At 30.8% G+C, this 16,621-nt stretch overlaps 1 protein-coding gene across 1 annotated transcript in view; it reads right to left on the bottom strand.

Annotated features, from left to right (window-relative positions):
• The window catches only part of LOC132731025 (neurogenic locus Notch protein-like), a 44,998-nt gene that overhangs the window by 1,986 nt on the left and 26,391 nt on the right, over positions 1–16,621 (bottom strand). Inside the window, exons 33-50 of the mRNA XM_060717123.1 lie at positions 16,330–16,443; positions 15,758–15,871; positions 15,346–15,459; positions 7,612–7,725; positions 7,224–7,337; positions 6,278–6,391; positions 5,910–6,023; positions 5,542–5,655; positions 5,169–5,282; positions 4,698–4,811; positions 3,514–3,627; positions 3,152–3,265; positions 2,521–2,645; positions 2,145–2,209; positions 1,770–1,933; positions 1,485–1,599; positions 1,012–1,031; positions 154–301 (exon numbers count right to left, since the gene is read on the bottom strand). Coding sequence (XP_060573106.1) covers positions 154–301; positions 1,012–1,031; positions 1,485–1,599; positions 1,770–1,933; positions 2,145–2,209; positions 2,521–2,645; positions 3,152–3,265; positions 3,514–3,627; positions 4,698–4,811; positions 5,169–5,282; positions 5,542–5,655; positions 5,910–6,023; positions 6,278–6,391; positions 7,224–7,337; positions 7,612–7,725; positions 15,346–15,459; positions 15,758–15,871; positions 16,330–16,443 — 2,005 coding nt within the window. The remainder of the gene's footprint in view (positions 1–153; positions 302–1,011; positions 1,032–1,484; positions 1,600–1,769; positions 1,934–2,144; positions 2,210–2,520; positions 2,646–3,151; positions 3,266–3,513; positions 3,628–4,697; positions 4,812–5,168; positions 5,283–5,541; positions 5,656–5,909; positions 6,024–6,277; positions 6,392–7,223; positions 7,338–7,611; positions 7,726–15,345; positions 15,460–15,757; positions 15,872–16,329; positions 16,444–16,621) is intronic.

Here is a 16,621-nt window from a genome sequence, read left to right as displayed (position 1 = left end):
TATACAAGTGTGAGTGTAAACTAAGTGTCCACTAGGGCGGACCATTTTATCCCCAAGTGTATGACTGGTATATCTTTAGGCATTCGCGCTCACGTGAGCAATATATCGATTATATGAGAGATTATCTAACAGAAAAGGAAACATTGACTTTACCCAATCGAGTCTCTTTTCAGTCTTTGTGAATGTGGTAGCTCCTTGCCCCTGTTCCGAATTTTCCGAATAGCCAAGCAGGTAATTGTGAAAATGATTATTGGTACAAATAACACGCAAACAATGACAATAATCACAATCTTCAAACCAACTGTAAATATAATAGAAAACAAAGTAACGCTGCTTTTCTTCTTTTTGAATATTAGTTCAATAATATCAATATTGTTTATCAATGGTGCGAGCAATATATAGATAAACATCCGATCGTTCTATAATACAGCATTTAACTAATATTCTTTTAATTTTTCATAGCCATCAGATGATATAAATAATTGTTTGGCAGTTAGGTACTGCATTATTTAGATCGGTACGGCATGGTTCAATTTTTGACTAATATCAGGAACTAATCTTGAACGTCTAAAACGTTCTCTAATAAAAGCTATCGATCTATTTTCAATCAGATGAATATTTATAATAATTTCATCTTAAGAAAAAATGATATTTTTGTTGAATAACATATCTTCTTTTCATCATACATTTCAATGTTAATATCAATAAATAGCAATTTGTTTAAATTAAAAAAAAACATGTGTGCATATAAAAGATGTTTGCCTTTAATTTAATCCCAATGACAAAAAAAACATTAAATACGACCAGTAAAACTGCCACAACCTTACGATTTATTCCATCGTTAAATGATCCTCCTATTTACTCATTACTTCAAGTTTTAAGCATTATTAGAACTTATTTTCTAAGAAACAACCTGTTTTTTTCTAATTTCTGCTCGTTTAAATTAATGTACATATTTAAGTAGATTAATATGGCTATTTAATTCATAACATTATTGTTCCGTACACTTACTTCCATCATCTTCATGTGCCCTAAAAAGAACATTAATACTGTTATTGGTGCCAATAAATCAATTTTTTCATTAACAAATAATTGTTTCTGATTGCATGGTTTCGTTTATGGCTAGTACAATTAATTCTTTTAATAACAAATAACATTTAATGTTACATAATTCCGTTTACGTGCTTATGTAGTCAATTCTTTAAATAAAAAATAACAATTACTTTAACATAATTCCGTTTTCGTGCTTATGCAATCAATCCCCTTTATAACAAATGGAAAGTTAAATGTTATTTTAAATTCCAATAAGTTCTTTGAGTGGTATCCCGAATCTCAAATGACAATGCACCAGGTATTCCAAATACATAGTGTTATTTATTGTGCATGTACGTTACAAAAGACATTATTTTACTTAAAAGATGTTTTTATCACATTTGAAGAAATCGATGAAAAAGAAAAGAAAAAATTAACAGTTACACACTTACACACAGGAAAAATTTCCTTCCATTATAGAACATTTTTGATTTTCCTGACAAGGTCCTTGCAGTATTTCAAAGACACTACAAAGTCTTGATTCATCCGTGCTAGTTTCGTTAGTAACTGTAAACAATAAGTTGTAAATTAAATAAATAATGCCTTATTTTGAGGAAATAATTCACATGATGATAAACCAAGCATTTGTTTTGAAAGTTTTAAAAAATGTTTAGAACAGAAAATTAAAGTCTGACCAAACACTATTGCATAATTTCACAGCATTTAAACGGACTTACCCGTAATAGAATTAATCTCAACGGTTATTGCAGAAACTGTTTCATTAAACACTTCTATTGATTTATCTCCATTTAGATAAGCGATACTTGTCTTAATTAGATCGCTAACAGATGATGTTTCTTTCTCATAAATAACCTCAAACTCGACCCTAACGCTTCCCTTACTGAAAATAAACCAGAACATTTGTAATCAAGTACATTTGTTGAACAGATGGAAGGTTATACAGTTTCGTATTTATTTATCCATTGGCTTTAATATAAAAAAGATTTTAACAAATATACTTATAGGGAAGCAGTAACAATTAACCCCTCTAACCTATATTTGGTGTTTGAACTATTTCAAAGCTTAAGGGTGCAGCATAAAATAAAACATACCTCAATCGTAAAATAACTAGGGCCTTTAACGCATTCCCAATATTGTCTTTATATTCCTTGGTCAGCTTTAAAAAAAATAATATACAAATGACATAAAAACAATACAATAGATGTACTATATTTATTTAAAAGATGAAAAAGTCATAAAATGAGGAAAATTATATATGCCACGACATACGAGTGAAACGAAGTCAAATCATTTTAGACTTTGTTGAATTAAATTTGTTAATGAGACAATACCCAGTGACATATGTAAAGCAAGAGATTGGTTTATCAAGACAGAAAATTGTTACAACAATTATTTATTTAATTTTCGTTTGCATTATTCGTAAAATTTATTATTTGAATCATTAAAGTACTAAAATAGAAGTGATACCTGAAATGTTACGTCAGACTTTAAATTTGGATCCGTAACATTGAATTTTGACTCGAATGGAAATCTCATAGAAATCGTAGCTCGAGCAAAATTAGCATCGGGTGACATGGTCGTTGTTGGTGTAACTTAATAATAAAAACCAGACATATTATCAATATATGAAAAATAAGAAAAATAAAACATAGAATGTTAAATTGTGGATCACAGTGCCTTTCTTTCCTATTTATATTTCCTACTGTATGTTAAACCGTGTTTTTATCTTTGCTACCAAAACAGATACAGTATGTTCTAGTTAAGGATCACAAACTTAAAAACGTTCACTTTTGAAAATAATCTACCGTGTTCGCAGTTGTGACCTTCATACCCGTGAACACATTAACATTTATAACTATTTAATTCATCTTCACAGCTGTGCTCAAAACCCGCAAGATAAGCTGGATTCTATCCTGCTAGCTTACCGACAGTCGATTGTTTACAATCATATTTACTCAAATAAAATCATTGTAAATGAAATTTCAATGCAAGACATTACATAAACTTACATAAGCATACATAAACATGGAGTTTGTATGATAACTTTCCTTAAGTTTTTCTAGAATGCATATAAATAGGCATGTATATAAATGCTCACCATTGTTACAATTTAATCCGTCATATCCAGCAGCACATGTACATTCGTATTCATTTACAAGATCCTTACAGGTTCCACCATTCTTACATGGGTCTGATGAACACTCATTTATGTCTAAAGCGGGACAGATATAGAAAATACTCCAAGTAAAAAATAAAATTTTGAATTGATAATTTTGACAAATCTGTAGATTAATTATTGAACTATATTTCTAGAGAATTATTGAATATTTTATTATCTTTGATTTTATTTTAGTTACGAAGTAAATGAATAAATACATGCCAATAAGACAATGAGAAATTTTTCAAATCCGCTCTCATTTTTTTTCCTTTTTGAATGTCAGTAATAATGTGTATTCTCACCATAATCACAGTTAATTCCGTCATACCCAGCAACGCATGTACATTCGTATCCATTGGTGAGATCTTTACACGTTCCGCTGTTCTTACACGGATAAGGTGAACAATCATCTATATCTATGTATGATATAATAAGAAAAAAATGGCAATAATGATAAAAAATAATAGGCAACCAACGTGTTTGAGTGACATTATTGGCCATATATTGTTATTACTAACGTTATAATAGACGTCTGTATATCCTTAATTCCTTAATTAGTGTTTATTCTGCTAAAGATACGTTTTTTGCTCTTAATTTTCAATTTACAGAATAAAACAAAATAACAGAATGTTTGAGGAGAGGAAACTTCCCATTGTCTCTCATTAAACAGGTTTATGTGTACCTGATAAAACAGAAGATATTTGTTTAGTTCACTGTAAGATCGGAATATATTTCACGAGTGGCGCAGCCACGAGTGAAAAATTAACTTTTGGTATTCACTAGGTGAAATATATTTCGATCTTACACTAAACTTAACAAAATTTCTTTTATTTTATGCAAAGAAACGCTTAAAAAGACATATACTTAATCCAAAGCGCGCCAAATAATAAAAGAACGGGACGTAATTTACGACGTTATGTCATTAAGTCGGTTCCCAGTACTGTGTACGCTAGTATATCATCGAAACAACTGAAGGGCTTCAGTTCAAAACAGTGAAATTATCAGTTTTATATTTCACTGATATATCTCTATATATCTCTATTAACCACCTAAAAGCATGTAATAAAAATTGTCATATGACAGCATTCGAAAGAAAAAATATACAATAATTATCTACATAGTAGCTTACAGTTATCAAATCAATATGTCAAATCAAATATATTTAAGTTAACTATGGTCACAGGTAAATCCGTCAAATCCAGCATCTCATTTACATTGGTATCTATCAACTAAATCAATACATGAACCACCATTCAAGCAAGGGTTCGAAGAACATTCATTAATATCTATAGTAGAACAGAAAAAATTATCATGAACAGAGAATGAAATTTAATTCGTTTAACAATATCTAAGGGAAAAAATACAATTGTTTTATCATATGTGAATAAATATAGAGATTTAAGTAAAGATAGAATAAAAAAATATAATTTCAGGTTGATGATATTACTTCCATTTGGAAATTATGCAAACATATTTAAATGCTCACCATTGTTACACTTCATTCCGTCATATCCAGGAACACATGTACATTCATATCCATTTACAAGATCCGTACAGGTACCGCCGTTCTCACAAGGGTTAGAATTGCATTCGTCGATATCTATGTATAAAAATACACTTTGCGACTATAGTTATTATGAAAATTCTTCGTAAAATATAAGACTGAGTCTGGAATTTTGTTTCAATTCAAACATTTGTTTAGTAAATTAGGATACATTTTCATCTTTTTATAAAAATTACCACATAAGTAAATATAAATTATTTTATGATTCCCTTTTACATACATGTGTTTCTGTATATTTCTAAGTATTACATTCATTATTCAAACATTTAATTTAACAGTCAAATGCTACAAACGGTACAGCGTTGTATATGTCACTTTAAACGTTGATATCAAGAAATGCAATGATATTTTCATGATGAAGTGACAACAAAAAACAACTTGTATTTATATTACCAGTATCGCATATTGCTCCTTTATATCCAGCAGCACATGTGCAATTGAATTTATTGACACTATCGGTACAAGTGCCACCATTTTTGCATGGATTCGATAAACATTCGTTGATATCTGTGAAATTTAATGTTGTACGTTGGTTCATAGCTTAAATGTTTCCAACATCAAATAATAAACGAGATATTTTGAAAAGTAAATCTTCCCATTAAAGATCGAATTGCACATTAATTATGATAAAAATGTTAAAAATTATAATGATTATTATAATAATATTAAATTGTTAATAAAGTGTGCATCCTGTAAAAATTTTCAAATCGTTTGAATTCATTGACTAAGTATAAAAGAGCTGTAATTTATATTTAGTTAGCCTCACCGTTTTCACATTTTTGCCCTTCATATCCAGCAACACATGTACATTCATACTTATTGACAAGATCCTTACAGCGACCACCATTCTTGCAAGGGTCGGAAAAGCATTCATCTATATCTGTTTTTTAAAAACTTAACGTACATTCTGCATAAATTTGCGTTTTTATCTTACGATTAATTTTCTTGTATAATAGAAAATGATTTTCATCTGCTCAAAACAAAAAGAGTTTGAATAGATAATCAGATGTACAAACTTAAGTAAATATCATTGGATGTTTTGTGTACAATGATTATATAAAATAACATAAATTACATATACGATATATCTTAAGCTGTGCACGCCCTTTGAAATTAAAAGTTCATTACTCTTACAAATATCACAGTCAGTGCCATCATATCCTTGCACACATATACATTCGTATCCATTAACAAGATCTCTACAACTACCACCATTCATGCATGGGCTATTTGAACATTCGTTGATATCTGTATATGATATATAAGTGTATGAACATTAGGATATCACATTGCTCTGATCCCTATCAATACTATTACAAATGTGAATATTTGTTTTAGTGGTCTATATCGCCACGTTTTTTTTTTTGCTTCAAAGCAGGTGGTTTTGTGTTAAAATATATGCGGAGTGGGATTGCTCTAGATGCAATTGCACGTAGGTGATAAAAAAGTGAATAAACAGTCCTATAAGTTTTAATTGTTAATCTTAAGCTTAAAAATCCTACCTATTTCACAGTTTAAGCCCTCATATCCATCAATACAATGACATATCCTCCCATTTACTTTATCCTCACACGTTCCTTTATTCTCACACGGGTTACTTAGGCATTCGTTGACATCTTAAGAATAAAGATATTGTGAAATAAACACTATTTCATAAAAAGTTGTCTGCAATAATGAAAATGATTAAACAATAAAACTTAAGAAAATTTCCAACACCTGGTGAGAATGCGGGGATTTGTCATATACTTAGGAGTGATAACGACTAAAATATTTTTAGTAAAAGATTAAATATTTACTGTAGAAATTGTTTTATGCGCGTTAGATAGATTTTCGCAAATATTCGCGAAACAATTTCCTTGCGAATTTATGGTAATCACGTAATAGATTATGTATGTCAGGAATCACGTAACTATAGCAACCATTTACCATGTAGTGACTTTTAATCATATGATAATCATCACAGCTATTTTACAAGAAGCACGTTTTATTGATAGAAGGATAAAAGGCACATTATGCCTTAGAAAGGAATAGATTTATGCTTCTTAAAAAGGAAAATGTATCGCATATTTTTAGAAAATAGGATAAATTATAGTATTCACAAATCTTAATGTACATTTTGTAGATTTTTAGAATGAATAAATTTATTGTACTTGTTAAATTTTATATTTACCAACATATTATCGAAGACAGTAAGATAAAATGATTTACTTATAGTGTATAATAATTTGTCACGGGTAAAACGCGAATGATTTCAGACAAAAATACCGCGAAATTATGATAACGCGAATTTAAAACATTCTACAGTATCCTATTGAAAAAAAATGTATGTAACATATTACAACAATATTTTTAATATTCAAATTGAGAATAAAATAAAAAAAGTGTTCATGAAAGATGAACTTGATATCGATATATACATGTATGTGTTGATCAGCTATCAAGACATACCTGTTGAACAATTAACGCCAAAATATCCTTCCGCACAAATACATGTGTATCCATTATCTCGATCTTCACAGCTTCCAGCATTTTGACAGGGGTCGGGATTACATTCATCCAAATCTAAGAAATATTATTTGATCTTAGATATAACTACAACATTGGATTCTAAACTGGGGACATATTTGAAATACCTGTGCTGTGCTATGTAATGTAATGTAAAGTATGACTAATTTTATGATATAAAAAAAATGCTAAAACAGTTATGAACTGCTATAACAGAAATATCCTGCAAAATTTTTTAACGTCCTAGAAGAGTAAAGTGAAACTATTTGGCTGTCATTCACAGTAAAACATTCAAGAGGAGATAAATCATTCAAAGTAAATCTACACTTACTTATTTCACATTGTTCTCCCTTAAAACCAGGTGTACACTCGCAAGTAAACATATTTATTCTGTCTTTACATATTCCGTTGTTTTCACATGGGTTCAATGAACATTCATCAAAATCTACAAATGTTTAAATATACTACAACAATTATCTTGTTGCTAAAGGTTTCTGACAAATATTTGGTGATATATGATCTGTAGAACTTCATTGTTATCTTTTTATTTTGCTGATTACTCTATGCTTATGTACTTTTCTAAAACACGTAACGTAATTGTTGACTTCAACCAATTATGTCTTAATGCTATGGTTTCGAAATCCACCAGGAACCAAGCTAGCTTACGGAACATCGGTGGTTAAACTCAGGTGGCCGTTCGGGCCTGAAATAATGCACGGAGGGGCATCTGAATTCTTCCTCAATTAGAAAAACAGTAAAGTCGCCATATTAGCCACTACTGTGTTGATGCGACGTAAAACCAAACGAACAAACAAAAATTCATAGGAATAAACCTTGATTGAGTTTAAGCGAAATATGACCTTGAAACCTTTTAAATACTTCAGATACTTCCGGTGATCAATTAATGGCGGTCATAACAAACATCGCTCTCGAAAAACTTTAAAGAATGTGACTTTCTAGGTTAAAGTTCGACTGTGTGATGTAGTCAGAATGTTTGAAAGGCATTTCAGGTGACACAAATGAATTTTTGAAAAAGTTTGTTATTTACAAAGTTGCTATTATTTACGATGTTGAGTCGTGATATTTGCTGTATAACCGCTGATTGAAAATCGATCTATACTACACAACAAAAAAAGCGTGACCACAAAAACGCGGACTATGTTATTATGTACTTATAATGTCAGAAGATAAAACCATTGAGCTTACACCTTTGACATCAAGTAAAAAACGTCCAGTTTCTTCTCCAATTGATCTCTTAGAGTCCAAAAAGCATAAACAAATTGACAATTTAGAATCGGTTGACGAAATAATGGCAAATACATCGGAAAAATCAAAATCGATTCTGGCAAAGGAGGACCTCTTATGTATAGCCGAAACAGTAAAAAACTCATTGAAATATGAAATAAGAGATATTACCCATGAACTTTTAGATAAAAAGTTCGATGAATTCACCAAACGTGTCACTGATGGAATTGTATCCAGCTTTAATAAGCAAATAGAAGATCTTGAAACTAATAATAGAAAATTAAGTGAAAAAATTGGGGTCCTAGAGGCTAAATTAGATCAGGCCGAACAATATAGCAGAAGGAATAACCTACGCATTTCCGGGATAGTAGAATCCGATGATGAAGACACCGACTCGAAAGTCCTAAACATTGCCAGCAAATTAGGTCTGAAATTATCAATCAACGAGATAGACCGATCACACCGTGTTGGTCCTAAACAGACCAAGAACAAGCGCGATATATTGGTGAAATTTACCAATTATCATGCCAGAAACAACTTATTCAAATCTCGCGTGAAATGTAAGAATAATGATATGAAGGGAATCTTTATAAATGAAGATCTTACCAGGGCAAGGTCAAACTTGCTTTACCAGGCTAGACAAATTGTTAAAAGGGGCTCAGCAGAAAGTGCCTGGTCTCATGATGGCACAATATTGATTAGAGATAAAGCCAAAAATGTGCGTCGTATCAACAAGGAAGATGATCTGAAAATTTTTGAAAATACAAGTGGAGGGTTGTGGCGTCCTATTGACAAGTGATTTGGATAAGAGTTGACCTGTTCATTTGTCACGTTACTTTCTGCGCGCAGTGTAATTTCATATACTAGTACTACCTATTAGTACATAGTGAACGGTTTTTTCTTGACGATTTGTATACAAGATAACATTCCACTTAGTCTCGACTAAGTAACGGTAAAATATGATAACCTATGTAGTGACCTGTGACTTGTACGGCTTAAACTGGTTTGATAATCATTCATGTTTGATTTTCTTATGCTATGCACATCAACACGTGAAACATATTTTTATTTTATTGAACTAAAATAACTTTTCTACAAATGACGTTTGATAAAATTGTAAATGAATTACATTATAAAACTCAGTATATATGTACCAATTGTTTTTTTTATATATATATATATATAAAAAGTACTATCAAGAGAAAATTATACATGATTTCTTATACTAAGTTACTGAATTGTATCAAGATGTGTTTTTTTCCTTACATTGTTAGGTATATCGAACACTTGATTAAGCAAATATTTAAATGATGAATATGATGAATTAACGTAAATTGACATATAGTACCTGTATGAATTGATCTGATAAAAGCTTGACGGATTTTGTAAAAGTTATGTAGTACATGTGCACTCTGTTTAACTGATATGTATGATACTGACTATTTTTACAGTTTATTCTTTTCAGCATTTGCAAAATTGATTAAATTGACTTTTGATCAATATATACCATTATTAAAAGATAAACTAGAGTAAAGAACGCGAAAATTAAGGATGATAATTTTGTTTTGGTTTAGTCTGCAGAAAGAGAAATTAAATAATTGTAAGAATATTATACCATACAGATATAGTAGCACATGCATATTTGATGCGGCTCTGTGATTGTTTAGATTACACACTGTAAGTTATTTAATATATGCTTGAATGTATACTTCGTGTAAATATTTTCTCCGACTAGTTGTATTTAAACTAAATTAATACATGTATATAATATTAGATTTGTAAATATGGGTACACATATGTAGGTATGCTGTATCTCACGTGGCAAGTAGAACAAGCAGTACTCTATACAGCATCCTTGCGTGTTATTGCATGCATTTATTTAAAAGTTGTGAATATAAGACTATATGCTTGTATATATCTGATGTAAACTCGATGCTTGATTTTCTTCTTTTTTTAAGTTAAATGTTGTTCATATATTAACTGTATACTGTTTTCCATGTTTTTAACTATACAATTGATGGCTAACATATCGATATTTTAGACAATTGATATTATCATTAAGTTAATTCAAAAATAACTGGTGCTGAAAACTTAAACTGAACAATAAAAATTTATATTTGATTTTTCTTCTTTTTTACTAAGTAAATCATACAGCTACTCACAATTCTGAAATATTATCTTCATTTTAATTTCTCATAAGTAACATTGATGTGATATTTTGAAAGGCACACATATTGTAGCGATTACGTATGTTTATTGTTGATTGTGAAGAAAATAGTACTAGATATTAGTAAATAAACATGATCATATATTCCGCTCATTCCATTGATTGTAGTACTTAAGTAGTTAAAATAGTCAAATTTCGTGTATAACACAATCAAGTTATTTCAAAACCAAAACCTGTCACCGAGATAGTTTAACATTTGTATCGACAATGGAAATCTTTCATTTACTTCAATTAAGTATCTATCATTAATGATCACACAGTCTTACTTTTAAAACGTTGTAATGATTTTTCATTTTCTCCACTTCTCTCTTTTTTTAAACTTTTTTGTCATTTGTAAATATACCAGACTAACTTTCAGACGTCTCTTTGGGGATATATGTGTTTTAGGTATGTCAGATCGTTCTGATGATATCAGCTACATTCTACTCATGACGGTGCTTTGTCTTTTTTTGCTTTCTACCCTGACAATTACATAGATGAGAAAACATAGATTAAGTGCCGTCATGTATGTCTGTAGCTGTAACAGAAGATATTTTGTCTTCTTTCATGTACTTTTTCTAATATCCATTTATCTCAATACTCTACAGTTATATTCAATATATAAATATATACTGCTGTCAATAAATAAATCACAAAACATACAAAATAAAAAAGTTAAGGTTTTTCCAAATAAAAAGTACTCGGAGAATTTGGAATTTACTCTATGCTGCATTTTCGTCATCGTTTTCACGACCGCCACTTTATGGTTTCATGTTTTGTTAACAATGTGTGGAGATATTCATCCAAATCCGGGACCAGATCATTCACAATCTTTCTCGAGCTCAGTCTCATCAGAATCTTTTCTTGATAACACTCTCCATGATTTTTTTAAGTGTTCAAATTATCTTACAGTTGTTCACTATAATGTTCAAAGCATATTTCCTAAGCTTGACATCCTTTATGCTGAATTAAGTAATCTCGATATTCTTGCTTTCACCGAAACATGGCTAGGTGACTCAGTGTCTACAGTGGATCTTTTGTTTCCAGGATTCCATGAACCCATTAGAAAAGATCGTATCAACGATAATCATGGTGGGGTTCTTGTTTATGTCAAAGAATCCATCCCATACGTGCGTAGAACCGACCTTGAGCTAAATCATCTAGAATGCATATGGCTCGAACTCAGATTGTCTAGCGTTAAGAAAGTTTTGTTTGGCGTTTTCTATCGGCCCCCTAGTTCCGATATAATCTATTATTCTCTGATTGAAGATTCATTGGGACTAGCTCTAGATACTGGCATTTCAGATGTGATATTAACAGGTGATTTTAATTTGAACATTGATTCTCAGACTTCTTCCCGAAAAGTACAAGCACTATGTCAACAATATGGACTTACCCAACTCATTGATGAACACACACACTTTACAGAAAATTCCTCGTCACTTATTGACCTCTTTTTTACTAACAACATAAACAATGTTATAAAGGCTGGGGTTGGTGATCCGTTTCTTCAGCAACATGTCAGGTATCACTGCCCAATCTTTGCTGTTTTTACCTACATAAAACCCAAAGCTAAGTCTTTTGATAGAACTGTGTGGCTCTATGAGAAAGGCAACTATGACTTGCTGCGTAGCAAGATGAATCTAGTAAACTGGGACGAACTTCAAGATGATGATATTGACACCTTTGTTGAGAATATTACAAACACTATCATTAACATATCAAAACTTTGTATTCCAAACAAAAATGTAAAAATCAAGCCTAATGACCCTCCATGGATGAACAATCAAATAAAAACAAAAATAAGGCAACGTAAGCGCGCCTATAGAAAAGCAAAAACTTCTCAAAGTCAACATCATTGGTTAAAATTTCGCAAACTCAGAAATGAAGCAGTTCAGCTAGTCAAAGACAGCAAATCTCGTTACTTTCTTTCATTGTCTGACAATCTTAAATCAACTTCCATATCATCAAAAGATTGGTGGAAAATCCTCAAATCCTTTATATCATATTCATCAAAAAAAGGTATTCCTTCTCTTATTGATCCACTTACTAATTCCATTGTATCTGAAGAACGTGAAAAGGCTAATCTATTAAACACTTTTTTCAGGAACCAGACAATGGTTGACGACTCTAACAGGGATCCCCCCAGACCCTCAAACACTGACAATCAACAGACCTTAGAAATTATTTATATATCTCCTTCTGAAATTGAGGATGTACTGAAATCTTTAAACACCGATAAAGCATCTGGACCTGACACTATCAGTTATCGAGTTTTATATGAGGCCTACCAACAACTTTCTTATCCCTTTCACCAGCTCTTCAACTTCTCACTAAGATCCAAGAAAATGCCGACATCCTGGAAGTTGTCAAATGTCTGTGCTGTATATAAAAAAGGTGATCCTGCTGTTGTAAACAATTATAGACCTATATCTTTACTCAACACTATTGAAAAAGTATTTGAACGAGTAGTCTTTAAACATATCTTTAACTTTTACAGAGACATTTCATTCTTCACTCCATCTCAGTCGGGATTCTTGCCAGGTGACTCAACTGTAAACCAACTTGCGTATCTTTACAATAATTTTTGCAAGGCTTTAGATGATGGCCTGGAGGTGAGGGTCGTATTTTTTGATATCAGTAAAGCATTTGATAAAGTTTGGCACCAAGGTTTGTTAGTGAAACTTCATGAATCTGGAATTCGTGGAAATGTACATCAATGGCTTTCTGATTATTTAACAAATCGTAGACAACAGGTTGTTCTTCCTGGTACCATGTCGGACTGTGTTACAATTGCATCTGGAGTCCCCCAAGGATCAATACTTGGGCCTCTTCTATTTCTTGTTTATATCAACGATATTGTTCAAGATATTGGTTCCAACATCAATCTTTTTGCAGATGACACTAGTCTCCATCTGATAGTTGAAACACCTACAGAAACACATGATACCATGCAAAATGACATACAAAAAATTTGTCTTTGGGCAGATAAATGGCTTGTTCATTTTAATCCATCCAAATCCGAGTCAATGATTATATCAAGAAGAATTAATAAACCACATCACACACCTTTCACCATGTATGGCCAACAAATCCCCCAGGTTTCTGATCACAAACATCTAGGAGTGTTTTTTTCTGATGATGGCTCTTGGCATTCCCATATCAATTATATAAAGGAAAAGGCATGGAATAGAATAAACATAATGCGTAAACTTAAATTCAAACTAGACCGCAGGGCTTTAGAAATCATATATACATCCTTCATTCGTCCTATTATTGAATATGCTGATATAATATGGGACAATTGTACATCCTACGAAAAACAAGAATTAGACAAAATTCAAAATGAAGCAGCACGTATTGTGACGGGTGCAACAAAGCTGATATCGTTAGCTGATTTATACAATGATGTAAATTGGGAATCACTTTCTGACAGAAGAAGGAAGCATAAGCTTATTCAACTTTATAAAATGAAAAATTGTCTCACTCCATCCTATCTATCGTCTATTGTACCAGATCTTGTTGGTCTGAACACTACATATAACTTACGTAATTCTCAAAATATCGATACAATTCGTACAAGAACAACTCTATACTATAATTCCTTTCTACCAACGGCACTTCGTGAATGGAATTCCTTACCAATTGAAACCCGTCAGCTACAGTCATTGAATTCTTTCAAAAGCTCTTTGAACGTAGACAAAATTAAAACTCCCCGACACTTCTATTATGGAGATAGACGGTCACAAATTCTTCATACAAGACTTAGAACGAAATGCAGCTCTCTTAACCACCATCTATTCTTAAAAAATATAGTATCATCTCCATTATGTAGTTGTGGCCTAATTGAAGACAACCACCATTTTTTCTTTATTTGCAAGAATTACACACAAATAAGAAATGCACTTTTTCAAACATTGACTCCAATATGTCCCATTGATCTTCGAACCCTTCTATATGGAGATCCGTCAAATGATTATCAAACAAACACATGGATATTAGATGCAGTATTTGAATTTATAAATAGCAGCGGACGTTTCCACTAGATGTATTTTTTATACTGCCAACATTTAAAATACTGCTATATCTCCAATTTGACCTTTGTTCGTTAGTCTGGTCCTTCCAATATTTTTTCTCTTCTTTAAATATATATATAATATACATATAATATTTTTCTGGTTAGCTTGAACAAGTTTTTTTTTTCGAGACTCTTGCTAAATGTGCTTTAAGCGCCAGTTTAAATGTAAAAATACTTATTTTTGTCTGTTTTTCTTTTACTTAGTACTTATCTGAAAATTGTCTTATTTAGTTGCATTTCTAATTTCTTTTTATTTATTTATTTTTTTCATTTTATGTTTAAACTTAATCTTGCAATATTCTTACTTAATAATTTAAATGAAATAACTATCCTGCCATATATGTTTGTGTAAATATCATTTGTTATCTAGGGAGAGGAACTATATAAGTTTTCTTTCGTTCTAATCCCTTTCAATTTATGTAACAATTATATATATATAAAATGTAATCTATGTAAAATATTGAAATAAATATGTTTAAACTAAACCTTTTAAATGAACAAGCAAATCAGAATTGTTACGATCATTTTATACATACCATTGTCACAGTTGATGCCGTTGTATCCAGCAGCACATGTACAGTCATATCCATTGACAAAGTCATTACAAGTTCCGCCATTCTCACATGGATTTGAAGAACATTCATTGATATCTGTAAATCGTGTTACGTTTCATTGATTTGTTAGCACAATAAATTTTCATTCATTATCCCCGTATGTTAATGTTTAAAATCTAATGGAATTAGAAATGAATAGTTTGTTAACCTTTATCAAAATGTTTAAATCACTTTCATCAAAAATGTAATTTGTGTTTTAGCAATGTTTGAGTTCTTTCTCTTAACTTTTCTATCAACTAAAACCTAACAAAAACACTCATTTGCATAGAAAAATTCGTTTAAGATCTGCACAAACAAATGTTTAATATTATCAACAATTTATAAACAATATTACTGTTGTCACAATCAATTCCGTCATATCCAGCAGCACATGTACATTCGTATCCGTTTATAAGATCCTTACATGTACCTTCATTTTTACAAGGATCTGGCAAGCACTCATTGATATCTGAGAAGCAATGAAAAAAATAAATTTGAATTTATCTAGAAACTAATTTACATTTGTTTAATATAAATAATGAAAGCCAATTATTCCTTGAATCTTTTATATATGTCACCTGAAAGAACAGACCGTTTTATTTACGATTGTAAGGAATAAATGTTTATTTACGTGAAAACATATATTAAGATCATTGAAAATAATCAAAATATGCTTATGAATCTGAAAGAGAGTTCGTACATGTATTCTACTTAACAAACGTGTAATCATATAACGGATTCATCACTTGAATTGCACTTATAATTCAGAATAAAGTTTTTTTTAAGTCTTAATAATATTTTTTATAATTTTGTATTTTTCTTCTATAATAGTGCAGGTTAAAATTCTTCATTTTAATGTTATTAAACTTATAGTCTATATCAATATTCAGTTTGTTTTTACTAAATTAAAAGTAACATTATCAATACTATTTTCACAGTTTGTTCCGTTATATCCTGTAACACATGTGCATTCGTATCCATTGACAAGATCTTCGCAAGAACCACCGTTCAAGCAAGGGTCCGGAGAGCACTCATTTATGTCTACACATTGTGACACAAAATCAACAAAATTAAAATTATATAAAAGAAGATCTACATACACTAGAATTATTAATTGCATAATTTCACAAATATTGTAATAAGTTACAATCGAGACCTTTAAGATTCTTTATTTCTCACTCTTTTATTACGATCATACAAAACTAAGGATGTCAGAATG

Source organism: Ruditapes philippinarum, unplaced genomic scaffold (genome assembly GCF_026571515.1).
Source record: "Ruditapes philippinarum isolate M1 unplaced genomic scaffold, ASM2657151v2 ctg3237_1_1_1_1, whole genome shotgun sequence".
In the NCBI taxonomy this organism is placed as follows: domain Eukaryota; kingdom Metazoa; phylum Mollusca; class Bivalvia; order Venerida; family Veneridae; genus Ruditapes; species Ruditapes philippinarum.
This window is presented reverse-complemented; position numbering and strand designations above follow the sequence as displayed.